The sequence below is a fragment of the Mastigoproctus giganteus genome, chromosome 4 (assembly GCF_048544385.1).
Source record: "Mastigoproctus giganteus isolate SK-2022 chromosome 4, ASM4854438v1, whole genome shotgun sequence".
Lineage (NCBI taxonomy): Eukaryota > Metazoa > Arthropoda > Arachnida > Uropygi > Thelyphonidae > Mastigoproctus > Mastigoproctus giganteus.
In genome coordinates, this window is record NC_143578.1 from 45,346,167 (window position 1) to 45,373,842 (window position 27,676).

Consider the following 27,676-nt stretch of genomic DNA (forward strand, 5'->3'; position numbering starts at 1 on the left):
ACTGTTTTTGCAGATTTTTATGTATTTTTTGCAAGCTGAGGTTCTTTAATATCAGTAGTGTAGTTATTTTGTAGTGTAGTAGTTTGTAGTTATTTTTTACGGATGTGCACATTTTCTGTGTTATATCAAGTTTCACAGAAACTGAGATTCTCCAGTTCGAATTTATAACTTGGAATAACCTTTACTTTTAACAAATTAAATTTGTTACTCTACTCTCATGATTATTTTGTCTTATATAAAAATTTTAAATGCATTTTTACCTGTTAATATTAATTATTCTGTTCTTTATTTAAATATATTAATAATTTTTGTACAATTTCTGATAATTTCACAAAAAAAAAAAAAAAAAAACCTTTAATTATGCCAAAGGAAAATAGCTCAAAGGTTTGAGAACACTTTGCAGCAGGACCGAAGTCCAATGCAAGAAATGTTCAATAAAATTATTGAACAAAGATGGAAACACTTCAACTATGATAAAACATTTAAAACTAAACACTGAATAATTTTGCAAACAGAAGATGAAAAACAAGAATGAAGTTCTTCCAAAAAAGTAAAAATTTTAGATAATTATTTTGTTAAAAAATCTTTGGATGAGATTGTTTCAGAATTAGCTGCTGTTGATAATATATCTGTAAGAGCAATTACAAAATCTAGTTTTATTCGAGAAAGTCTTTGTAATTCGGGTTCATCATCATCAGCCATTTTCAATTCACCACAGGATGAAGGCCTCTCCAGCAACTTTCCAGTTCCTTCTGTTTTGTGCAATGGCCATCCATTTACTACCCACAAACTCATGAATTTCATCTATCCATCTCCGTTGTTTTCTTCCAGGTTTTCTCTTAGCTCCTCTTGGGTACCATTCTGTTATTTTCTTAGTCCATCTGTCATCATGTCTTCGAGCTATGTGTAGTGCCCAAGACCATTTTAGTTCTTTAGTTTTGATAAGAATGTCCTTTACTTGAGTTTGCTGCCTAATCCATGTGTTTCTCTTCTTATCTAACAGTCATTCCCAATATAATTTGTTCCATTCTTCGCTGTGTAGTTCTCAGCTTCTCTTCCATTCTTTTGGTGAGTGCCCAAATTTCACTTCCATAAGTCAAGGTGGGAAGTATACATTGGTTCATAATTTTACGTTTCAGACAAATTGGGATATTGCCGCTCAGTATGTGACTATATTTCCTGAATGCTATCCATCCAAAATTTATTCTTCTCTTGACTTCCATCCATTTATCATTATTACAGCTAATGACTTGTCCCAGATAAGTATATGACTCCACTTTTTCAATTACTGATCCTTAAATGATTATATCCCTTTCTGCGGCATACTTATTCATCATTACTTTTGTTTTAGCCATATTCATCTTTAGTCCAAAACCCTTACTAACTCTGCATAACTGATTAAGATTTTCCTCTAATTCTTTGGGATCGTAGCTTATGACCACAATGTCATCTGCAAATTGTAAATGGTTTAGGTACTCTCATTCACATTGACTCCTTTCTGCGACCAGTCTAATCTTCTGAAAGGGTAGCAGTAAACAACTTCAGAGATATTGTGTCTCCTTGTCGAACTCCTTTCTCAATTTTAAATTTATTACTGTCTTTGTCTAGTTTAATAAAGGAGGTAGCATTCTCATATATTTTCTTCAAAATCATAATATATGGGGTATCTATGCCTCGTCTTTCCAGTGCCTGAACATTGCCTTATGCTGTATGGAGTCAAATGCCTTTTCATAATCCACAAATGTCAGGAATAATGGTGTTTTATATTCATTTGCTTTATCTATTAGCTGTGACATTATCTGAAGGTGATCCATAGTTGAGAATCCTGTCCTAAAGCCAGCTTGCTCTTTCAGTTGATTCTCATCAAGTATTCTTTCTAATCTGTTAGTAATGACCCTTGTGAACAACTTGTAGATGTGGGATAACAAGCTAATTGGTCTATAATTTCCAATTTCTGATTTATCTCCTTTCTTATGCAGCAAAACATCAAAACCTGCTATGATTATAATTCAGGTTATATAAGCTTCCAAAGTAAAAAAAGATGTGATGAAATTGATTCACAATTTTTATAAAATTAAAAAATCAGAAATGACAAATTTAATACAGAAAAAATTGAGTAAGAGTAAAAGATTTAGTCTCTCTCTTGATAAGTGGACAAGTACAAAAATAAGATGATTTTTAAATATTAATCTTTATGGAAATGATGGTGTAACATATAATCTTGGTTAAGTTTGAATTCAAAATTCATGTTCAGCTCTGCATTAGCATTAGTAGAGGCATTTGATGCAAGAAAGCAAGCTTATGCAGCATCAGCCAAAAAAAAAAAAAAAATAATAAATAAATAAAAAATAACCACTTCCACTTCACCCCTCTGTTCGTTCGAAATACCTGTCCATCTGAGCCTTAAACTTATTTAGGCTATCAACTTCCACGACAAGGGATGGAAGTCTGTTCCACCAACCAACCACCCGCTGGCTAAAGGCAAATTTCCTCACGTCTATCCTACATCCGTCTTTCCTCAATTTGAATTTATTCCTCTCAGGTGATTATTCTGAGCAAGAGGAAGAATCATATCAGCATTGAGCATGCTCAAACCATTTAAGGCTTTATACACCTCTGTCAGATCACCTCGCTGGTGCCTAGTCTCCAGACACTGTAATTTGCAAAACGTAAGCCTTTCTTCATAAGAGCACCCCTTTGTTCCATTCACTAATCTTGTTGCCCTTCTCTGTACTCGTTCCAGCATCTCTACATCCTTCTTAAAATGAGGCCTCCGGACCTGTATACAGTACTCTAGGTGTGGCCTGACCATTGCCTTATACAAAGAAAAATTCCTATATATCATCGACAATACACCATGAGCTACTCTTGCAGCCTGTCTGCACTGCTCAGAAAACTTCATATCTGCCTGCACAACCACCCCCAGGTCCCTTTCATTAGCAATTAGTAGAACTTGTAAGAAATCATTTGAAAAATTTCAATATCAATTTTGAAAAACATATTGTTGGATCAACTGGTGATGGTGCTAGTATTATGTTAAAATATGGTTGTGAGGCTCCTGTATTATATCATTTGTGTATTAACCATACAATAGATTTAGCTGTATTTAGTTGTATGCAATGTTTTGTACAAGAAAAGCATGAGTTATGAGGAAAACGAAGTTGAAACAGTTGATGATGACTTTGCTGATTCAGATTATTCAGAAGATGATTCGGCGCCTCCGTAGCCAGGTGAGTAGGAGCTGCAGCAGCAGTGCATAACACACGCTTCATGATTAGACCAGGTTCGAGCCCGTGATCACCAAATACGGAGGATGAGGAAAGGTCAGAGAATGACCACCACATATCCCCGGAGCAATATGGCCTTAGTTGCTAATGCTCCTAAAAATCAAATAGCAACAAACAACAGAAGATGATTTCTCCTTTGATGAAGAGAAAGAACTGTGTTGATGCTGACCAATTAGAATTATTAAAGTCTTATGACAAAGAAAAATATTCAAATTGTTCATCAAACAGTAAAATATTTTAAGAAGTCTACTGTGTGCAATGGTTTTCTACAACAGAAAATAAAATGTGAATTAGGATATGAAATGGAATTAATCACAGATGTTAAGATGCATTGGAATTCATTACTTCATATGATTTTAACTTTTTTAATACTGTTTCAATTCATTAAAGCAGCTCTTGAAGATCTTGGTAAAATGGATTTAATAAAAAATCTCAACATTCAATTGCTTCACGATTTGAGTAACTCCTTAAAGCCGATTAAATTAACTGTAGAAGCACTTAGTAGACAAGATGTAAATCTTTATTCAGCACATTTGGCAGTTAACTTTATGCTAAAAAAATTGGAAGAAATTCCAGGGAATTTAGGTCAAGAAATATTAAATAAAATGAAAACTCATATAAATGAAAATCTTGAAGACATTTTGGATTTTCTTGTAAGTGCTAATAGATTACCAAAAAAACGGCTTATAGATTTTGCAACAAACTTAATGATTAGGCTGTTTCCAAGTGAAATTGTTAAATTTAATGAGAATCAAACTGATTATAATGAGAACGTCACGAATATTGTACACCATAGGACAATGGAAAAAGAATTAAAGAAAATTTCAGAAAACGCAAAAAATCCTCGTCCTCCACTTTCAGAAACAAATTTTAATAAATTAAAGCAAGAATTTGTTATTTTTAAGTACTAAACAAACTGAAAATCTGGACAAATTTCATTATGCTTTATTAACAATTCAACCTATATGGACAACTGCTGAGCAAACATTCTCTGTTGCAGCAAACTTTTGCACTAAAGTACGTTCTAGATTATCTGACATATCACTAAATGCCTTAGTTTTTTTAAAATACTGGTTTCTAAATAAAGTTAAAGCATAATTTATTTTACTTATTGTTAGTTATTACTTAGAATATATTTCCGGATGTGAAATATAAATCTAAATAAAAATGTTTATTAATGTACATAATACCTATTTCTTACCAAATCAATTTATGATGTTAATATTTGTGATGTAATCAAAAAAAATAGGTTGCTCCGAACTTTTTAAGATAGGACTCGGACCAGAACTTGGTATTTTGGACTTGACTCGGACACAGACTCGCTTAGCCCTAAAATACCGAGTCTTCCCAAACCCTACACATGACAGACTGCCTAAGCCTGATGGTATTTACCATGTGTTAAAATATTTTAACAATAAAGAAAATTTAACTCAAAGGTTGGTCTTGTATTTGTCTATCAATATAGTATCAGATAGTAAAACTAAAATACTGTATGAAGCACTTTTTTTTTTTTTTATATAACGGAAGTAACTTGTTAAAATACTATACTTAACCCATGTTTACAGTTCCTGCTGTTTTGAAGAAACTATAAACAAAATGAAATTCATACAACATGAAAAAATAGCATTTCGTTATAATTTCAGTGCACAAATTCTGCCAAAATTAATAAAAATTTATGAAAAATCAAAATTTTCTTTCATGATTTTTGAAGAAACCTGACATGATGGAAATAAATAGAAATCATTTTTTAAATCAGCATTAGAAAATGATTCCCTTTTCTGAAAAAATATCGATAAATTTTTTTCAAAATGCAGAATAGTGTAATCAGATCAAGAGTATTACTCTCTCTTGTTGCCTCTCTAACATGCTGCTGTAGAAAACAGTCATCCAATAAGTCCACAAAAGTCTTGCTAGTGTGCAGGTGACCAACCCACAAATTCCAGTCAATATCTGGAAAGATAAAATCTCCCATTATAAGACAATCTGATTTATTTGCTCACTCTATTTCTCAGTAGAGCTGATCATTGTACTCATCAAAGTAATTAAGCCTATAACACAATCATACTCTCATTTTTCCTTTCCTAATGCTTTTGTCACAATCAACTGATTCAATATTGCACTGGCCATCCATGTCAACTGGATGCACTCACTGCCTTGGATTTTACGTGTGCAGGGGGAACCCTGCTATTATGTTGGATGTAATTTTTAAACGTTTCCACTCTTTTTGAATTCCCACTGTTGACTCACTAGTCAAAAAAAATTATTGTGAAATCTGTGTATTTTGTTGGGAAATTCCCATGTTACGTTCTGTGCTATTGAACATGTACTTGTACTTGTTGAACTTGTGGAAAACTCTAGATTTCAAACTTTTATTACTATTGGATAGCAACACCAGGCCATCCAAAAGATTTAAGTCATCCAAATGTTGAAGTCATGTTCCTACTGCCACATTGTACTACATTAATACGTCTTTCATTCAGCCGTCAGATCGAGGCATTATATCCACCTCTAAAACTCATTCCACAGAAAATCGTTACAATAGATTTTGAAAAAAATTTATTCCGAATCTATTGAAGTAATGGAGGCATGGAAACATTTCTCAATTGTGGACTGTATCAGAATCATAGCTTTATCGCTGAAAGAAGTAAAACCATCAACGATAAATGCGTGTGGAAAAATGTATGGCCAGAGTCAGTTCATTCAGGAAATATGATTGAATGGGCAGAAAACGGAATCAGTGCAATAGTAGAACTTGCTACATCGGTAGGAGGGGAAGGTTTTGATGATATGACTACTGAAGCCCTCATGGGTAGCACAGTTCATAGAATTGCCCTCCACCCCACACTGGCTGGAAAAGACCAGAGTTCGAATCCCGTCGATGAAGGGATAAATTTTTATGGGTCTTTTTCACAACATGGCTGAGTTAGTTGGGCTTGGGCGAGAGTAGTATGGTTTTTCATCTAGCAAAACAGAAAATTGACCTTGGAACACACTTAATTTATAGAGAATATACACAGAGTAACATGGCCTTAGTCGCCGATGCTCCTAAAAAAATAAAAAAAGATATGATTACTGAAAACGTTCAAGAATTACTGGCAGAAAAGGAAGTCAGCATAGCAAATTTGGTGCATGGCATCAGAGGTAAAATCAAATCAATTCAGATGATGATAGTGCAGATGAAATTCTAAACTTCCAAATTTTACACCAAAAAGCATTCGGGAAGGCATAAAGTTAGCTGAGCTGTTTGTTTGTTATTTGGTTTTTAGGAGCATTAGCAACTAAGGCCATATTGCTCCGGGGATACGTGGTGGTCATTCCCTGACCTTTCCGCATCCTCCGTATTTGGTGGGCACGGGCTCGAACCCCAGTCTAATCAAGAAGCATGTGCTACGCACTGCTGCTCCTGCCCACCTGGCTATGGAGGCGCCATTAGTCGAGCAATTAGAATCTTATTTTTTGAATGCAGATTCTTGGATGAAAAGAGCCCAAAGTTCAAAAGGGAGCTTAGTTCCATACAATGAAATGCACAAAGATTTATCAAACAAACAAACCCAGATTACTGATTTTTTAAAGAGAACAGCAGATACACAAAATCTAGAACAGTGTATTTTTGTTAGCTTTTGGAACATAACCCTCCCCCCTTTTTGTATTTTTTCTTAGTCCCGTATAACACGGTTTCGCACAACACAACATTTCACAGGAACCTAATAACTGTGTTATACGAGGGTTCCCTATATTACATTTTTTAATGTTTTTAATTTATAGTACTTTTCCCTAACATTCTAGTAATTTTAGAAACCATATGCATTTATATTGAGTTTAATGGACAATCATCATTAGTGGACTGGCATTACCCCAATATAGTCCATTAAATTAAGTTTTTACTGAACTAAATAAAACTTAAGAAACTGATAAAATACGAATTTCTGTATAAATACAAAATATTTATACAGATTTATAGTTGAAGATAAACCAACACTGATTACTTGTTGGTGCAAATCAGTGGCATGACTGATAAGAAACAGTGGAGAGGTCAGTTCTTCTGCTAGTACTGAATGTATTGCAAAATGAATGATTTTATATGTTGCAAATACACAGTGACAGCACTTGCAGTGCTTTTTTTTTTTTTTTTTGAAGTCTGGCTAGACTATTTCCCTCCAACCCTTGTATATTCAACAAACCTTGGAGAGATATTCAAAATGCACTGGATTTTTGAATGCCAGATTTTTTAGGTTCTACTGCATAAGCAATTATGAGATACAGCAGGCAATATGTCACTGAAGATGAAAGGGTAGCAACCTCAAATGCCATAAGAATTCCCAAATTATAGAGTAATGCAAAAAAAAAAAAAAAAAAAAGATAGAAGTGAAGCAATCTAGCTTTTAATCCCTTGTTATTCATATAATGCTTTGCAATCGAATACTATCACTTAGGTGACTTTACAAAATAAAATCAAATACTCTTAAAATGTAATTTTTTACTCTTTGCATAAATGAAAATGCAAATAAATCAGAGATAAAAACTTACTCTTGTGATTCAACTCCATTCATAGTACTAGCCAAAAAATTGGCATATGGCCCATTTGCAATAACATAGACAGGTCCTCCCACATTATTAATCTTTCCGGCATGGATTGCTGCTCGGCAAACTGAGGAAGATGCGTGATACAGAACAGTTCCCCACACTTTAGCATCTGCAGAACCACAATTTTGAGGGCAGGTCACTCTGTTTTGGAGATAAAATAGATAAAAAAACAGAAAAAACATATCTGAGATGTAAAATATATATATATATATATATATATATATATATATATATAAATACAGCAAAGATTTTCATCTCATACTAATATATTACACGTTGCATTTTGTAATATTATGTTCCTTAATTTATGCAGTTGCTATGTTCAGAGCACTGAGTAACAAAGAAAAAATATCTATTCATCCATATTCTTTTATGATTTTTTTAGGCTCTTTGTATTTTATTTTATAATTTTCCTCAAAGAAACACAATAACATTATTAATAGAAATTAAAATTACCTTATAGGAACATCTTCGTCACTAATAATGTCGGTGCCTCTGGTGACACAATCAACAACAATATCTGCAACTGAATACAATATATGATTTCAGTGAAACATTTTTTCTATAAAAATCTATAAAACATTTATACTTTTTAATTCAAAAACAGGATTTTTATTATGCAATTTTTATTTTAACATATATATGTTCAATTTATGTGCTTCAGAATTTCCTAAGTGAGAATCCATTAACCAGGTGGATATTAACAAGGATAGGACCTATCTTAGGCCTAGGCAAACAAGGAACTAGCCTATAATCCATAATTTGAAGGCCAATGAAGAGCCATAGACAAAAAAATCAGATCCAATACACATTCTGATCCAAAATGTATTTTTTATTGTTTCTCCATCCCTGGCATGTTGTTTGGTTGTTCTTATTTTTTACATTTTTTACTCATACTTAATTACTGTATATTAATGGAATTTGCAGATCGAAGTTTACAGGTTAAGTTTACTTTGTCAGTAGTGTGGCTTTGCACTAGAGTGCTCTTGTCTGTTCTATTTTTGATTTTCGCTGCGTCAGGACCACCGCTGTTCAATTCCCTGCATTGGCGGTTCGAACTGGGGATCGGTGTGGCGGACTGATCTTGCGATCGTTTCACCTTTGTGGCGATTTGTTTAGCGTTCGAAATGCAGCGATTCCCTGACCATTATTGGCCTTGTGGTCCTCTGTTGAGATGGGGCATAATGGTCAGTCTATTTATTTTTGTTTTGTTCTGTTTTATTGTGAATGGTTTAAATCTCTGTTTGGTGATATTTCACATAAATTTGGACCTGGTGCCCATCAGATGGGGCACCACTAAATTTCTATTTAATTGGCTTTAAATTTCAATGAATTATTATTCGTATAATTAGATTTTTTAAATTAATTTAGAGTTTCCGTTGCAATATATTTTTATTCTTGTTACCTTTCTCTTCCCTCCCTGTTAGATTTAAATCTAGGTTTAATTTTGTTTTTTCGCTCTTGTCTTGCCGTACCGCTGGCATTATTTTATTATTTTAAACCTTATTCTAATTTATATGACTTTCCTCAATTTGAATTTATATATTTATATATATATATATAAAAATGTGTAGTAAGAAACATTAATACAGGGGCTGCAAAGATGGATATGAGAAGTACACATAGTGCCTGAACTAAAAGGGTGTAAAGGCAGAAAAAAGAAATGAAGTGGTAATGAAATAGGTGAAAGAATTTTAAAATCCTAGTATGATTATGAATTAAGATTATTAATGGCATAATTAACAAGCCAATATGAAGAAATGGGACAGTGGAAAAATAAAATAAATTACAATGGGATATACAAAAATTACAAAGGGGTTTACAAAATAAATTACAAAGCGGTATAACTGTATTCAGATATGGATGGGCAATTTTAGAAAGAAGGTCGAATAATTAAATAAGTAAAATTGCCCACCCATATCTGAATACAGTTATACCTCTTTGTAATTTTTGTATATCCCATTGTAATTTATTTTATTTATTTTCTTTTTCCACAGTCCCATTTCTTCCTATTGGCTTGTTAATTATGCCATTAATAATCTTAATTCATAATTGTACTAGGAGTTTAAAATTCTTTCACCTATTTCATTACTACTTCATTTCTTTTTTCTGCTATCTTTTCCACCCTTTTAGTTCAGGCACTAGGTGTACTTCTCATATCTATCTTTTCAGACCATGTATTAATGTTTCTTAATACACATTTATATATTCTTTTGCTTCCTTTACTGCTGCCCTGCACATTTTGGAGCATTTGACATACAATACATTTCAAAAATTTCTCTATTTTTTCTCATTTGCTTAGTTTGCTTATAGAACTTATAATTTTACTATTATATATATAATTTGTATTATGAATTGTAATTTTATTTATAGTTATATTATTGTAATAACTATCATAAAACATATTTTTTTTTAATATTAGATATATATATATATATATATATAATCATAAAGAATAATGTAATGGAGAAGTTATATACTGTAGGGGGGAAAGAAAATTAGGATATAGATTAGATAAAACCGAATTACAATAACTGGAATTATGGATCAGGGGCACTGCTTTTGCAAAAGTACCCTACAGCCATAATGTATATATAAAATATTATTAGTATAAAATACAGTAAGTAGAAGTTTATGCATAGAAGTAAACTAATGAAAATACGGTGTACCCTGGGAGCGATATACGTTGTGTACGAAGGGGGGAAGAAAGAAACCGGAAAAATAATTGCAACGATAGAAAAATAAACCAAATGAATTTATGAAGTAAGAACCAAAATGGAGATAGCATTGCAGAGTCTTTCATAATTTTTTGTGTCATCATCAGAGGTCATCCACCAAAAACCATGAAAAAGACAACAATGCTCTTACTTCTGTTTCCGACATGCGCTGTATGTCAAAGTACACATGCGAAAGTCCACGTGGTAATGTCAAATTTAAATTTTGAATAAAATTATACCAAGTACGCAATTACATAAAGTGTTAATAAGGTAAGGCATACAGAACATGGATGACCTTACAGAAGTAAGTGGAACGCTACGAAAGTAGAAAAAGCAAAGACAAAGGCAAGGAAAAAACCGAATGGAATTTCTTATTTTTTTACATATTTCTTAACTATCCTGGGCAGTTTTGAGCATCATGTACTTAACCTAGCGTAGCTTCACCGACCACGTCTTTTCATTACATTTCAAAAAAACACACACCAAATTTTGTCTAACGCTAGGCACCGCTAGCGTACCCATACACCGGTAACCCACTGACACAGTCCTTTCTGTCAGTCCAGCCTGTAGCGGTAAGTTCTTGCCATAGCATTCTTTAAATAAATCGGCAGTTACCAAAGCTTTTTTATTTGATTTCAAATATACTAGTAACATGTTTTTATTTATACCTTTCGCTGGACGAAGATCAGAGGATCTGTAAACTAGAATAAGTTTTATCATGTAATTGCCTGATTCACGATCTTTTGATGTCTTAAAACCTGGTGCAATTTTCTATTTTTTTTGAAATAAACGTTCTGTTGAGCATTTTTTCCCACCAAAGACCTATTCATCGACATTGAAAACTTGATATGATGTGTATCCATGCTCTTGAATAATTTTTTGATATTCCTCTGCATACTTCTTGGCAATTTCATCATCAACCGATGCACTTTCTCCTTTAATTCTTATGTTATGTACCGAGAAATTGTTTTTAAATCACTCAAACCAACTTTACCGGCAACAAACTCTGGGTTAATAGAAGATTCTCCATTTTCTTTTAAATGGTTATAAATTTTTAGTGCCTTTTTTGTTTAATTACATTACCATCTAACGGGATCCTTTTTTACTGCTATCGTCAATCCAAGTACTCAGGACTTTTTCCATTTTCTCGATTATTGGTGCTCTGGGATGAGCTGTCATATTTGTGGAAATGAAAGATCCTGCAGCAACAACAGTTCTGATTTTCTGTTCATTTTTCTTTATGGTCTATATTGATGCTTCATTTAAATTTAAACTTTTTGCAATGTATGATACAGTCTTCCCTTTTTTAAGATGATCCAAAATTTGTAATCTTTGATTTTAGAGAAATAAAGTTTCTTTTGAGCAGTGCCTTTTTACTTTTCTAGGGGCAGAATTTAGGGCTGGAATTTAATTTACAACAAAGAAATTATTCCAATACGGTTCTTAAGAACAAATTAGTAATACATGCCCAGAAAAATTTATAAACGACCAAATTAAAACCAAAATAATCTTACAAAAACCTTAAAAGTCACAAACTGCATGCTTCGTGGTCACAATTTTTTATGGTTTCAAACAGTCCAATATGCACAATATCCCTAACATGGGGATTTTCCTACAAAATAAAATACAGGGATTTCACAACTTTTTGCATAACTACTAGCAAGTCAACAGCAGGGATTCACAAAAAAGAATGGAAATGTTGAAATATTACATCCAACATAATAGGAAAACTCTGCTTTTGTGCAAGTTTTTCCTCACACAAAATCTCAAAAATACCATGTTATGCAAGGTTTGCTGCAATTCTATAACTGTGTTAGAGTGAAATTGTATTATATAAGTACCGTGTTGTGGGATGATTGTTGCAATTTATCAATCATGTTAGAGCAAAACCATGTAGTAGAAGTACCATGTTATATGGGGTTGCCCTGTACCAATACTAATTTATGGTTAATATTAGTAGTAAAATAGGCAAAGTGACATTTTAACATCACTATGAAGCAACAACCTTAAAATATATATTGGATATGTTTGCAAAAGGATAGAAAAGTACACAAGTTGGCAACAATACTATACAATACCCCTTTTCAATTTATGTCCCCTTGTGTGTGTCATCTGAGAAAAAGTAAAGATGTCATCACTGTTTAGTTTACTGAATTCTTTTAAAGCCTTATACACTTCAATTAGGTCAGCATATGGATGCCTAGTTTCCAGAGACTGAAATATCTAGAGCCGCAGTTTTTCTTGATAAGAATATCCTTTTGTGCCTCCAACTGTTCTTGCTGTTCTTCTCTGCACTCTTTCCAATATATCTATTTCCTTCATAAAATGAAGTTCCCAAATCTGTATGCAGTATTCCTAACCACTGCATATACAACAGAATACGCAACTCTTCATCCCTGCTGGTAATTATTACTACAGCATATATTTGTACATGTATTTTCATTCAGGTATCGGTACCCAACCCTTCTTTAAATTTATATAAGCAATTTTGTTGCAGAAAAGTGGGTGGCAGTTTGTTTCAATAGCTAATTATTCTTTATCTAAATGAAAAGTTTATATCTCAACTGTGGTTATCCCCTCTTAACTTAAATACTCATCCTCCACCATCCATTGATAAAATTTGCCTCAAGTCATAAATATCCTCATTCTGTACATAGCAACAAGGAAACCTAGTTTTCTCATTGCTATGTCCAAAATAAAGCTATTGCCCTACTTATACAACATAAAGTAACTTAACTAAGCATTACATTAATCTAATAAAAGGTTATGTTACTTGAAAAAAAAAAAAAAAAGTTTATGCCACCTGAGAGAGAGAAAAGATACCCCTAATACTTAAAAACTTAAATCACATTACCACATAGATGCCTAGCTCCCCTGAACTTTGCAACTTACAAAACAAAAGCCTCTCCCTATAAGAGTACCTCTTTGTACCATTTCATAAAAACTAAACTTTTCGAATCCTCTTGTTTAACTTAACACAGTAACTTACCTTTAACACATGTAGGTAAAGCAGAGGACCAGGAACCATTTGAGAGGCAATCAATTCTTCCTTCCCCCATTAAGAGATAGTCTTTAATGCAAGAATATAATATACTACTGCCTTCAGTAAGCTGTCCATCAACTTCTTTAATGGACACTGTTACACTTCTCTGAGAATATTTTACATCTCCTGGATCTGGGCAAAAGACTAGTTTTTCTGCAATTAAAATGGTATAAAGAGATACAATTAAAAATTATTAAAAAGATAATTTTTAAACATTTCCTGCAATATAACTGACAAAAGCATTACTTTAAAAATGTTTTCATTATAAGAGATGTTATACGAAATAACTTAAATCTAATTCTTTTTATCGACAAGTTCTCTAATGATCCTGTTAATAATGCACGTATGCATTAATTACAGATAGTAAAGACTTCGTTGTGCTGAAACTTTTAATTTAAAAAAAAAATTACAATTATAATTTTAATGACAGACACATTTCAAACACATTTTCTTGATCTACTTTACTGGCCTTATTAATTAATAAATTAATGAAATATTTACATATTTCTCAACATACTTAATTCATAATTTACATTACCTAGTCACTTTATTAGGATCATGAGCTACAGCATGATGGAAAACTACTGGCCTGAATCATCACTCTAATATGTGGCAGGGAGTCAACAAGGTCTTGAAAAGTGATAAAAGGAACACTGACCATTCATGTAACAAAACATGTCCTCAATTCCTCCAGTCCATTCCATAGATATTTAATGAGACTGACATTTGGACAGGACAAAAGTTTGAGATTTTCCTCATGTTCCTGAAGCCATTCTTTCACACATTTGGCATTGTGGGGTAGCCTGGTGGTTGGTTTGGATTGCTTATTAAAGAGTAGGAAGCCCATTTATGAATTTTGTGGAGGCAGAATTTGTAGTTTCACTATTGCACTATCCTCTTGAAAGCAATTCTGTCCTTAAGGATAAACATACATTTCCAAGTTTATCCAATCTGCAATGGTGTTCAAGTAAACACTGCCATTTACAGTGCTTCCAGGGAGATAAGGGGACCAAAGGTATGTTATTAAAACATGTTCCCACACCATTACATTTATTTCATCAATCTGTATTCTCAGTACTCAACAGGTCAGTTCTGGAAACTCTAATGGTCCTCTCCACATGCACATGCTGTTCAAAATAAATATAAGGTCTGGACCACAGGCCCAGATCACTGGATCATATGACTCACCTCCAATCCTCTAGAGGCAAGTCACATGGTGTATTGACTTACAAAGATTTTTATTTTCTGTCACCAATGCAGCCATATTTTCTGGCTGGTCCAAGATCAGTGGTTTCTATGAAGGTCTCTTATTCTCACAGTGCATTCTTTGTATGATGACTTGTACTGAAAAAATTGAGAGTACTAAGTAAAATATTGAGAAAATTGAGAGTATTGGGTAATTGTATTGAGAAAATTAGAGCAGGCATGTGTTATAGGCCTAATGACTATGATGAGAATACCAAACAGCTATACAGGGAAATAGCATAGGCCAGCAAATCAGAATGTCTCATAATGGGGAATTTTAACTTTCCAGATATTGACTGGAATTTATGAATTGGTCACTCACACACTAGCAAGACTTTTGTAGATTTCTTGGATGACTGTTTCCTACATGTTAGAGAAGCAGCAAGAGGCAGCAATGCTCTTGAAATTGTTATCAGCAGTGATTCTTCATGCATTAAGAATCTGCAAATAAAGGACCCACTGGGTGGCAGCTATCGCAGTGTACTAATGTGGAATTTAATTAAAGACATAACTAATGTCGAGGGTAAAAGGAATGGCTTTTGCAAGGATGACTACTACAGAGGTCTCAGACAGTTTTTAAATTGTGTGCAGTGGGACCAACAAATGACATTACCATCAGAAAATTCTAAATGGGAAGTATTCAGGAAAATAATTATAGAAACTACTAGATTTTTCATACCAACTAATATATACCATTCAAGGCTTAGACCTAGGTGGATGTCAGATGAACTACTGAGACATGTATCACAGAAGAAAAGTGCATGGGATACATATAAATTATCAGGCGATACAGAAGCCTATGGTAGATATGTTGTTGTTGTTGTTAGGTTTGTTGGTGCATCAGCAACTGTGGCTATAATGCACTGATTTCTAACTAGTATATCTTTGTTGTTGAGGCTGATTCTGATAAAAATTTAAACAAGGTGATATTTATCAATCAATTTTAGGAAAATAAAAACGTCATCCATATCTTTACGATCTTCTAGAACATTACGTAGTGTTAATTGATTGCAATTTTTGAAAAGTAAGGAGAAAGCAGTTTTTCGTTCTCTTATATATATTGGGCATTCAATAATGATATGCTTTACAGTGAGTGGACATGAACAGTTACTGCATTGTGGGGCATCTTCCTTTCTTAATAAATAACTGTGAGTGAGGTATGTGTGACCAATGCGCAGTCGCGCTAGTACAGTTTCTTCTTTTCTATTTTCCCTTAGACTGGATCGCCACTGTTTGGGTTCTTTTTTTATTTCAAAAAGTTTATTATTTATTTCTTTTTCCCATATATGTTTCCACTGTTCTTTAGCGGTCTGCTGTATAATGGATTTAAAGTCAACATAAGGTGTCCTGAAATTGGAAGAAATAGGATTTGAAGCATTTTTTGCAGCTAAATCTGCCTGTTCATTTCCTGGGATTCCAGAGTGACCAGGAATCCAACAAAAAATTATGCGGTGACCACGTGCATGAATTGCCATTAACTGAGTCCAGATTTGTTGTACCAGAGGATGACTGTTGGGGCGTTTACATTGCATACAATTCACGGCACTTAATGAATCAGTATATATTATGGACTGAGTATATGAGGCTTCTTTTATTTTCTCCAGGGCTAGTAAAATACCATATAACTCAGCAGTATAATTACTACATTCTGAGGGGAGCTGTTTGGCGATGATAGCATCTGGCAGGACTACAGCTGTACCAACTTTACTAGCAGTCTTGGATCCATCTGTATATAGCTGCACGTAACTGCTAAACTGAATTGAGTGGGCCAGATGTAATTGTCTGATGTTAATATCTGGAAGATTATTCTTTCCCCATTTCTGATAGTATTTTTCAATATCTATCGTGGGTATTTGCCATGGCTGGATTTGCATGCTAGTATCCTGCATTATGTTATTCATGTTGAGTCCCCAGCTAGTGTTTAGGGCTTGAAGCCTAATGCCAGATGGTTTGTTGAGACGTGATTTAGTACAATAGAGGTTTCCCCATTTTGGTCTGAAGAGATATTGCCATATCGGATGATGTGGAAAGCTGCTGATTTTTGCGGCATAATTTAGGAGAAGAATTTGTCGCCGAAGGTCTAGCGGCGGTTCATTGGCTTCCGTATATAGACTTAATATGGGAGATGTACGAAAGGCACCCAGTGCTATTCGAAGTGCACTATGATGAATGGGATCAAGCCATTTCAGTACACTTGGCCTGGCTGAGGCGTATGCAGGAGATGCATAGTCTAAGCGGGATCTAATTAATGAGCGGTATAAATGTAGCAACATGTACCGATCTGCACCCCATGACATAGAGGAGATTACTCTGAGAATATTTAGTTTCTTAAGACAGCTGGTACGAATATATTTTATATGTTCAAGGAAGTTTAATTTTTTATCAAGTATTATACCAAGAAAACGAGTGCTTGGTTGAAATGTAATACAATGGGAGTCTAACTGGAGGTTTGGATCAGGATGCAATGTACGTTTACGACAGAAGTGTACTGCAGTTGTTTTCGGTTTAGAAATTCTGTAGCCATTGTTTTTGGCCCAAGAGACTATTCTATTAATGGTGACTTGTAGTTGTCTCTCAATAAGTCGCATATTTTGAGAATGACATGAGATGGCAAGGTCATCAGCATACAGGTATGCATCAACTGTGTTAGGTATACTATTAGTTACAGAATCGATCCTGATGGCAAAAAGTGTTGCACTCAGCACTGAGCCCTGGGGAACTCCCTCTTCTTGAACATATGTGCCAGAAAGTGACGAGTGGTAGAGGACTTGGAAGGATCTGTTAGATAGGAAGTTCTGAATGAATTTCGGGAGATGACCCCGAAGACCAGATTTATGTAAGTCCCGAAGAATCCCATAACGCCAAGTTGTATCAAATGCTTTCTCAATGTCAATGCATATCATAACAAAGTGCTCATTTCTTAGAAAGGCGTTCCGAATATTTGCTTCTGCTTTGATAATGAGATCGAGCGTCGATCTACTTCTCCGAAAACCATACTGGCTTGGACTCAGAATGTTTTGAGTCTCCAAATACCACGTTAGTCGGGTGTTAAGTATTTTTTCCATTGTTTTTCTCAAGCAACTTGTTAAGGAGATAGGTCGATAGTTTGTTGGATCTGTGTGGTCTTTTCCTGGTTTCGGGAAGGCTAGCACATAAGAATGGCACCAGCTGGTGGGGTAATATTCCTCTAAGAAAATTCTATTATAGAGTAGTAAGAGAGCACTTAATGATCTTTCACTTAAATGGGAAATCATTGAGTAATAAATTCCATCAGGACCTGGAGCACTGTTTTTCACTTTTGTGAGCGCATTAAGCAATTCAGTCATGGTCAACGGCAGATTGTATGAATGTTGGAGAGCGGTATTAAAATTCAGTTTATACTTTTCTGTATCGCGTTTTAGCATCTGAAAGGCTGGTTCATAGGCGGAAACAGCTGAGAGTGATTCAAAAGACGAGCCAAATGCATTAGCAAGTTCTTCGGGTTCAGAAATTTCCTTTCCTTTCAGAAATAGAATTGGGGAAGTAACAAGTGGGTATTTGCCATTGATACGTTTGATTTTTTTCCAGACTGTAGCAGTATCTGTGAATCTGTTTATTGTGGCAGCATAGCGTGCCCATGCTTCTTTTTTACTTATCCGTCTTATATAACGAGCCTTAGCCCTTGCTCTTTTAAACTGTAGGAGGTTGGCTGTGGTTGGATGTTTTCTAAACTGATTCCAGGATTTATTTCTTTCTCTTTTAGCAATGCTACATGCTTCGTTCCACCACATTTTTGGATGGAGTCGGATTTTAAATGATGATTTCGGGATAGCGGATTCAGCTGCTGTCATTATTCGTTCTGTGATATAGCTTACTGCAGAATCGATCTTGTCAGTAGCAATGATAGTGGAACCTAAATAAGCTATTTCTTGATATTTAGCCCAGTTGGCCTTGTCAAATTTCCAAATTGTTCTAATTCTGTTGATCGGAGGAGAACTTGTACAGAAATTACAGATGATCGGAAAGTGATCACTACCAAGAGGGTTGTCAGTAACTGTCCAGTCTATGAGAGGAAATATTGTTGGAGAACATACTGTTAGGTCAATGGCAGAGCTTGAGCCAGATGGTACATGAACATATGTGTGATCACCTGTGTTTAAAATAGTTAGATTGTGTTTATCCAAGAATTTCTCAATTATTTTCCCTCTGCAGTCAAGTTGTTGAGAACCCCATAGAGGGTTATGGCCATTCCAGTCACCCAGAATACAGAAAGGAGCGGGTATTTGTCCTACTAGGTCATCTAAATCAGCAAGGGTGAAAGCGTGGTTTGGTGACAGATACAATGAGACTAATGTTATCGTTATGCCAATGGTGATACGGGCTGCAACTGCCTCCAACGGTGTTTGCAAGGGAACAGGTCTGGAGGGAATTGAAGAGTTTACTAACAGCGCTACTCCTCCGTGTGCTGCATTAGAGCAGTTTCTATCTTTTCTATACATGGTGAAGCGTTTAACTGTTATAGATACTGCATTCATCAGGTTTGTTTCTTGTATGCATGCTGCGACGGGCTTATATTCACTTAGCAGATCGTAGAGGTCATCTAAATTAGCACGAAATCCGCGACAATTCCATTGAATCACTGTCTGCATTGTTTGGTTTTAAAAGGAGGGTTTGGTTTCTTATGGCGGATTTTTTTGTTTGCGCTTGTCTACTTTTGCTTTTTCTTTTTTTGGGAAGACTGGCCTACCAGTGTCAATGTCATCCTCTGGATGAATCTCAAGAATTGAGTCATCTTCATCTATCTTTTCATCAATATCCATGGTATCAGATATAAATTTAGTAGTGTTGCTTCTTTCAGGGGTCTTGGCTCGTTCATTTGGTTTCTCATTAGGCTTCTTATCCGGAGGTATTGTTACAGGAGTATTTGCTTCTCGAGTAGCATATTTAGGAATAGGTTTTTCCTTTGATGAGGAGAGGAGCGATTTAGCCCAACCAGATATTGAGATATTTGGAGGGACTGAGCAGTCTGTCTGAGTTTCTACTGAGCGTAGCCGTTGGGTAACTGAAGCATATGTAGGTGACTTAGCAGGTACTGCAAAATGTTTTTTAGCTTCTTGATAGGATACTTTCTGCTCAATCTTATATTTTTGAATATTCTTTTCTCTTTTCCATTGAGGGCATTCCTTAGAGAAGGCAGAGTGGTTACCATGGCAGTTAGGACAAATTTGCACTTCAGTGTTACAGTTTGTGTGTGTATGCTCTTTTGATCCGCAGTTAGCACAAGTGGCTACACTTCTGCAGACAGCTTGGGAATGACCAAATTTTTGGCACTTAAAGCACCGGACTGGATTTGGAATGTATGGTCTTACTTGGCATCTAAGATAACCAGCTTTAATATAAGTAGGTAGATTTGGTGTGTCGAATGTTAGAATCACCGTCCGTGTGGGAGCAGGTTCTCCATCTCTTTTAATAACAATTCTTTTGGCTTGTACCACGTTTTGATCTCTTAGTTCATGCACAAGTTCATCCTCTGATACGTTTAATAGATCCCACTCTGATATTACCCCTTTAGAGGAGTTTAAGGTGGCATGTGGGGTAACCTTCGTGGGAATTCCACCGAAAGTAGATATTTTCAATAGCCTCTCAGCATGTCTATGTTCGGTCATTTCGATCAATAAATCTCCGGATCTTAATCGCCGAACCATTTTTGGAGGGCCAGCCACATTTTCGAGACATTTCTGTATCAAAAATGGGGACAGCTTACTCAATGGTTGGTCTGTGGAGGAGTGTAGTATTAGAAAGAGTGGTGTGGTCTTATCCATTCCTTCTTTTTTTTGTCTCTTAGCATGGGATACATTTGTGTCGTCATGATCTGGATTATGTTTGTCTAGCTCTGAATCATAAGATCCACACGAGGACTGTTTATTTTTGTCCATCGTTGCTCCTTTTAGCCCTGGGAGAGAGGATTTCTTGTAAAACAATGTACACATTCCACAGCAGTCTATGAGGGTGCCTTTGATATGCTTTGGTGGGAGGGTTCCCCCAGGTCCCTTAAAATGGCAAACTGCAATCAATATCTTTAAAAAGTCATAAGATCCGTCTTCAGTAACAGATCAATTTAAGTCACTGTTCAACACCTGTCATATTCAAAATTTATAAACAGAGGTTGCCCACAGGGGTCAGTGCTAGGACCACTCCTTTGGAATTTCGTACTTGATCAGTGGCTCACAAGAAGTTTTGACAACTGCATCAATTTCGCCTATGCAGATGACTTGGTTATTTGCACTGCAGGAAGATCCAGGAGAACCCTTGAGGACCGAGCAAAGATTGTCCTGGATGACCTGGTAAGCTGGACCCTCATAAATAAATTAAAAATATCAAACACAAAAACAAAGCTAATGATCTTCAAAAACAAGTTGGATTACTGCAGACACCCTAAAGTGCTTATTCACGGGAAGCAAATTCCATATGGGGCACAAAATAAACACCTTGGCATCATATTGGATGACAGGCTCAGTTTCCAGACACACATGAACAGTTTGGCAAACAAAACCAAAGCCTTCAACTGCAGTCATCATCAGGGTCTCCCGTTCGGACTGGGGACTGACCAAAAGAACCCTATCTCTCTACTGTAAAGCTGTGTTCTTGCCAATTGCTTCTTATGCTGCTGAGGTCTGGTTCCATAGGGTCATTAACAGTAAAATGCAGGCCAAACTCCTTTCCATGCAAAGAACCATGCTACTTGCAACACACCGAGTACCAAGAACAACCTCAACTAATTCACTGCAGGTTCTATCAAGGGCCCTTCCCCTGGACCTATATATAGCTTATAGAGGATGCATCTACAAACACAAAAAAAGGCCTACCAACCTCACTACTTGGAATAAACTGCAATCCTGCTACAAATATCAAACAGGAAAAAATAAACGTATGGAATAAACTGCTCTCCCTTTGGCAGGTTAGATGGGAGGAAAGTCCCACTGGAGAGGTCACCAGACTTTTTATCCCGGATGTCACCTTTGCCATGAATAAGCCGCATTGTAATTGGTTCTACCCATCCATGAACACATCCTACATCCTAACAGGACATGGTGCTCTTAAAGCAAAACTGTTGCAATTCAGACTGGCGACAAATCCTCATTTCTACTGTGGGAAAGAGGAATCCTGGAACCACATCCTACTGTCCTGCCCCAACTATGAAGAACAATGGACAGCACTTAAAAATAAGGTTCGGAACATCTCAGAAGTCAATCTTAAAGCCTTAATTGACTAACTTTCAAGCCCTTCAAATATTCACCAACAATGTCTTCAGCAGAAGAATGCAGGTATTTCGCCACACTGGATAATTCAACAAGCTCTTGCTGAGCTGGACTTGAATTCTTTTGATCTCTGAGGTTGTTCAGAGATGTCAACCCAACCACTGGTGTTTTTTTTTTTTTTTATTATTATTTTATTTATTTATTATTAATTATTTTTTTTTAAATTTATTTATTTATTATTTTTTATTTTATTTTATTTATTTTTTTTTTTCCTGCTTTCCAGAACTGGGCATCCTGAGTATAGGATTGCCGGCATCCTCTGGTATTGCACTACCTTCAGTGGATGCGGGATTTTAGTGCACTACTGAGGCGCAGATAATAGATTATGCCTGGCTCCACGTGCCTTGGGACAGGCATCAGGCAGCAGTTGCTCAGGCGTTGGCTGCTCACAGTTCAGGCCCTGTTTAGACAGATTCTGTAGTGAAGACAGAGACAATTTGCGGAGATGGACCCAAGTCCTGGAGCCACTACAAACAGGCCTCATACATAAATGCCATTGAGTGTGCATACATACATTTCTTTTACTTTTCAGTCTGAGAGTTTTGTTGCGTTTTACAATTTTGTAAGAGAAGCTCCATTTTCTGCTGGAGTTTCTTACACAGGTTCGAGTGATTGTAAATAGAGAGTGTTTATGTTTTTTTGTATTTATGTAAATAAATAAAAAAATTTTAAAAAATACCTAAACATCATTGCTGACCAGGTACACCCTTCCATGGCAACGATCTTCCCCTCTGGCAGTGCCATCTTTCAGCAGGATAATGCACCATGCAACACCACCCAGATTGTTCAAGACTGGTTTGTAGAACATGAGGAAGACCTCCAGCTATTGCCCTGGCCTCCAAATTCCCCAGACATCAATCCCATCGAGCATCTGTGGTTTGTGTTGGAACAGCAACTCCCAACTATGGCATCTCAACCATGGACCTTACAGGAGTTAAAGGATCTGCTGGTTAGGTGTTGGTACCAGATACCACAAGACACATTTAGAAATGTAGCATCCATACCTCGCTGGGTACAAACTTTTTTGGCTGCACGTGGAGGACCAACATCATATCAGGTAGGTGGTCATAATGTTTTAGCTCATCCAGTGTATATTAAAATAACCATTTTATAATTTGTCACATATTATTTATTACAACTTGCTTGCATTTTATACTATAAAATGTTTACAGAGAATCCAGTAAATCTATAAATTAAATTTGCAAAATAAAGCATGAAAATAAGATTCAACTTACGACAAGCTGGGACCTTTCTATCCCATGTGCCATCTGACTGGCAAGTTAATACCTTCTCTCCAATAATATCATAGCCATCATTGCAATAAAGAAGAGCAGAAACGCCTTCTGTAGGTGGATTGCTGCTGTATGTTAACCCACCATTTGATGGGGCAATCACAGGAGTACAGCGCTTCACTGGAAAGAAATAGGATTAACTGAATTATGACAGCTTTTAACTTACAATTACTTTTGAACTGAATAGTTAACCTATGAACAATAATCCTAACTTTTTCATTACTTTTTTTTTAATTATTTGTTACAGGGAGAAATGCTATAATTATATATATTGAAGATAATCAAGTACAGGAAGATAATCAAGTTGAATTTTAATTTTATATCAAATGACTTGCCACAAGGAATACAAGTAAGAGAGTCTTATTTCACTAAGACTGTCTTGTATTTGAAATGGATTTTTCATTATTTCAACCTTTGGTAATATAGTCTATATACAGGTACATTCTACACATGTGGACTTGGGTGTTATGATGAGGTCAGGCTTTTTCAGTTCTCTGAGCATTGCAGACAGGTTGCAAGGAAGGCAACCCTTAATAGAGATAAGGATGTCATAATCCCATTGTATAAGGCTATTGTTAGACCACACTTGGAATACTGTGTTCCAGGATACAGGCTGCACCTAAAGAAAGGCATTGTGCTTCTTGAAAGGGTCCAGAGACTGGTAACTCGCCAGGTGAGATTGGCAAAAGGGCATCCATATGAGGAAATACTTCGAATATGTGGGTTTCAGAGCTTGGAAACTAGTCACCATAGAGGAGACTCGATTGGAGTTTTTAAGGCTCTGAGAGGCATAAGCAAATGAACGAGGACGAAATTTTCATGGTTATAATGGTTCTAGAACTAGGGTCCATAATTTCAAGTTACAGGGGGGAGATGTTTAGACTGGATTGCAGGAAGTTTTATTTTAGCCAGTGACTTATAAATTACTGGAATAAGTTGCCTACATGGGTGGTAGAGGCTGACAGTTTGGAGAAATTCAAAAGGTCTGCTGGATAATTACCTATGGGAGGAGGGAGATGCTTAGGTTGTCCATTTCCTTTTCTCTCATTTATTAATTATTATTTTCTTATTATTATTGTTTTTTTTTATTTTCTTCTTCTTATTATTATTATTTTATTATTATTATTATTATTATTATTTTATTATTATTATTATTTTATTCTTATAATTTTATTTTATTTATTTTTTATTATTTTTTATTTTTTTTTTGGCTGGTGCAGCATAAGCCATAGGCTTCATTGCACCATGTGGCCATTGCTAATACTAATACTAATGTGAAAAAAGAAAGGCTTTTTAAATTGGTATTTCTCTCAACTGTTTTAGCATTAGCAGAGGCATACAATGCAAGAAAGCAAGCTTATATAACATCAGTCAAAAAAAAAACAAAAAAAAACCTTCCCATTTCACCCATCTGGTCACTCCAAATGTTTGTCTAGTTCAACCTTAAAATTATTTAAGCTATCAACTTCCACAACAACAGATGGAAGTCTATTCCAGCAATCAACTATCCGCTGGCTAAAGGCAAATTTCTGCACGTCTATTCTACAACTGTCTTTCCTCAATTTGAATCTATGCTCCCTCATGTTCTTAATCTGAGCAAGAGGAAGAATCCCATCAGCATTCAGCTTGCTCAACCCATTCAAGGCCTTATACACCTCAATCAGATTGCCTTGCAGGTGCCTACTCTCCAGGCACTGCAATTTGCAAAATTTAGGCCTTTCTTGGTAAGAGCACCCTTTTATTCCCCTCACCAATCTTGGTGCCCTTCTTTGTACTCGTTCTAGCAACTCTACATCCTTCCTAAAATGAGGCCTCCATGCCTGTACACAGTACTATAGGTGTGGCCTGACCACTGACTTTTATAAAGGGATAATCACCTCCCTGTCCTTGCTAGCAAAATTCATATATATCATTGACAAGGTATATAGGAAGCACAAGAAATTATTGTTGTGAATGATTTCTTGTGCTCTTGTTGATAACCTTTAAAAACTTACATATGCTACTCTGTTATTTCTATTTTTGAATGTCATCAATATCACTGTTTGTTGTTTCTAGCCACGGTTATCATTTTTGCATCCCATCTCTGAATACTAAGTATGAAACCAAATATGTTACAGTATTATATCCATTTTTTTCAATGGAAAAATAATCTGATTCTTCAAAAGTATGTGTTAGCATACTTTTGAAACATAAAATGTGTTCATTATTTTACGTTTCAGACAAACTGGGATATTGCTCTTCAGTATATGACTATATTTCCTGAATGCTACCCATCCAAAATTTATTCTTCTCTTGACTTCCAGCCATTTATCATTATTGCAGCTAATAACTTGTCCCAGATAAGTATATAACTCCACCTTTTCAATTACTGCTCCTTCAATCATTATTTCCCTTTCTGTGGCATACTTGTTCATCATTACTTTTGTTTTAGCCATATTCATCTTTAGTCCAAAATCCTTACTAACTGTGCATAACTGGTTAAGATTTTCCTCTAATTCTTTGGGATCGTGGCTTATGACCACAATGTCATCTGCAAATCATAAATGGTTTAGGTACTCTCCGTTCACATTGACTCCTTTCTGCGACCAGTCTAATCTTCTGAAAGCTTCCTCAAGGGCAGCAGTAAACAGCTTCAGAGATATTGTGTCTCCTTGTCGAACTCCTTTCTCGATTTTAAATTTCCTACTGTCTTTGTCTAGTCTAATAAAGGAGGTAGCACTCTCATAATTTTCTTCAAAATCATAATATGTGGGGTATCTATGCCTTGTCTTTCCAGAGCCCGAAACATTGCCTTATGCCGTATGGAGTCAAATGCCTTTTCATAATCCACAAATGCCAGGCATAATGGTGTTTTATATTCATTTGCTTTCTCCATTAGCTGTGATATTACGTGAAGGTGATCCACAGTTGAGAATCCTGTCCTAAAGCCAGCTTGCTCTTTCGGTTGAGTCTCATCAAGTATTCTTTCTAATCTGTTAATAATGACCCTTGTGAACAACTTGTAGATGTGGGATAACAAGCTAATTGGTCTATAATTTACAATTTCTGATTTATCTCCTTTCTTATGCAGCAAAACTATGATTGCATTATTCCACTGCTTAGGTGTCACACCTTTTCTAATATACTTTGTAAAGAGCCTTGCCAGTTTTTGTATTATGTCTCTTCCTCCCAATTTTAACAAATCTACAGTAACTTCATCTTCCCCCGGGGCTTTCTGATTCTTCATTTTCTTCAATGCATGTTCTACCTCATCAGGAAGAATATCGGGTGTGTCATATGTGTTGCTAATTTGCAATCCATCTTCCCCACTGCTGGCATTATTCCCTCGCCCCATGTATAATTCTCTATAGTAGTCTTCTGCTATTTGAATTATGCCTTCTCTGCTGTTTATAAGTACACCATCGCTATTCTTCAGTTTCAGTATCATTTGTCTTTCTGTATTACTGCTCATGGCTGCTGATTTAAATCCTTTGTTTTCCCATAATGCTTGTTCTACTTTTCTTGTGTTAAATCTTCTTATGTCCTCTCTGAGTCTCTTTCTAATGGCTTTGCATAACTCAGTATACTCAATTTTCTCCTTGTCAGTGTTTATCTTGCTCTTCATTTTTCACCTTCAGTTCATCATAACAAGTGTTTCTTGACTAATTTTTTCTTCTTTGGATTTCTTTTTCCCTATAGATTTCTTGGGCTTTATCACTTTCAGAAAGTTGCAATAATCCTCATCGATATCTTGGTCTTGAGCAGTCTGCAGAAGCTCAAACTTGTTCTTAAGTTCCAGTACATACTGCTTTTTCTCCTCTTCTGTTATCTCAAAGACCTTTGTATTATTTACTCGAGTCAGTTTTTTCCTTTCCTTTCCTTTCCTTTCCTATATCTATATCAGTGTACATCTTACCATTCTGTGATCACTTCCAACATTTACCTTATTCAGGACGGTAACATCATTCACAATATATCTTCTGTTAGTGAGGATGAAGTCGATTTCATTAGTTGTTAATCCATTTGGACTCTTCCATGTCCACTTTCTGTTCATTACTGACAATCCTTGAGATTCTGCAAATTCCACAAGTCTTTCGCCTTTTTCATTTCTTTCACCAATTCCAAAATTTCCTATAGTTCCCCTTTCTGCACTGTTTTGTCTTTTTCCAACCTTAACGTTGAAGTCCCCCATAATAATAGTGTAGTGGGTTTTCTGCTCATCTAGAAGACT

General features: G+C 35.5%; 1 protein-coding gene across 1 annotated transcript in view; it reads right to left on the reverse strand.

Annotated features, from left to right (window-relative positions):
* LOC150086688 (clotting factor C-like) overlaps positions 1 to 27,676 on the reverse strand; it is a 163,237-nt gene that overhangs the window by 53,165 nt on the left and 82,396 nt on the right. The window contains exons 6-9 of the mRNA XM_090372690.1: positions 23,410 to 23,586; positions 13,578 to 13,784; positions 8,328 to 8,397; positions 7,815 to 8,012 (exon numbers count right to left, since the gene is read on the reverse strand). Of these exons, the coding sequence (XP_090228816.1) occupies positions 7,815 to 8,012; positions 8,328 to 8,397; positions 13,578 to 13,784; positions 23,410 to 23,586 (652 nt within the window). The remainder of the gene's footprint in view (positions 1 to 7,814; positions 8,013 to 8,327; positions 8,398 to 13,577; positions 13,785 to 23,409; positions 23,587 to 27,676) is intronic.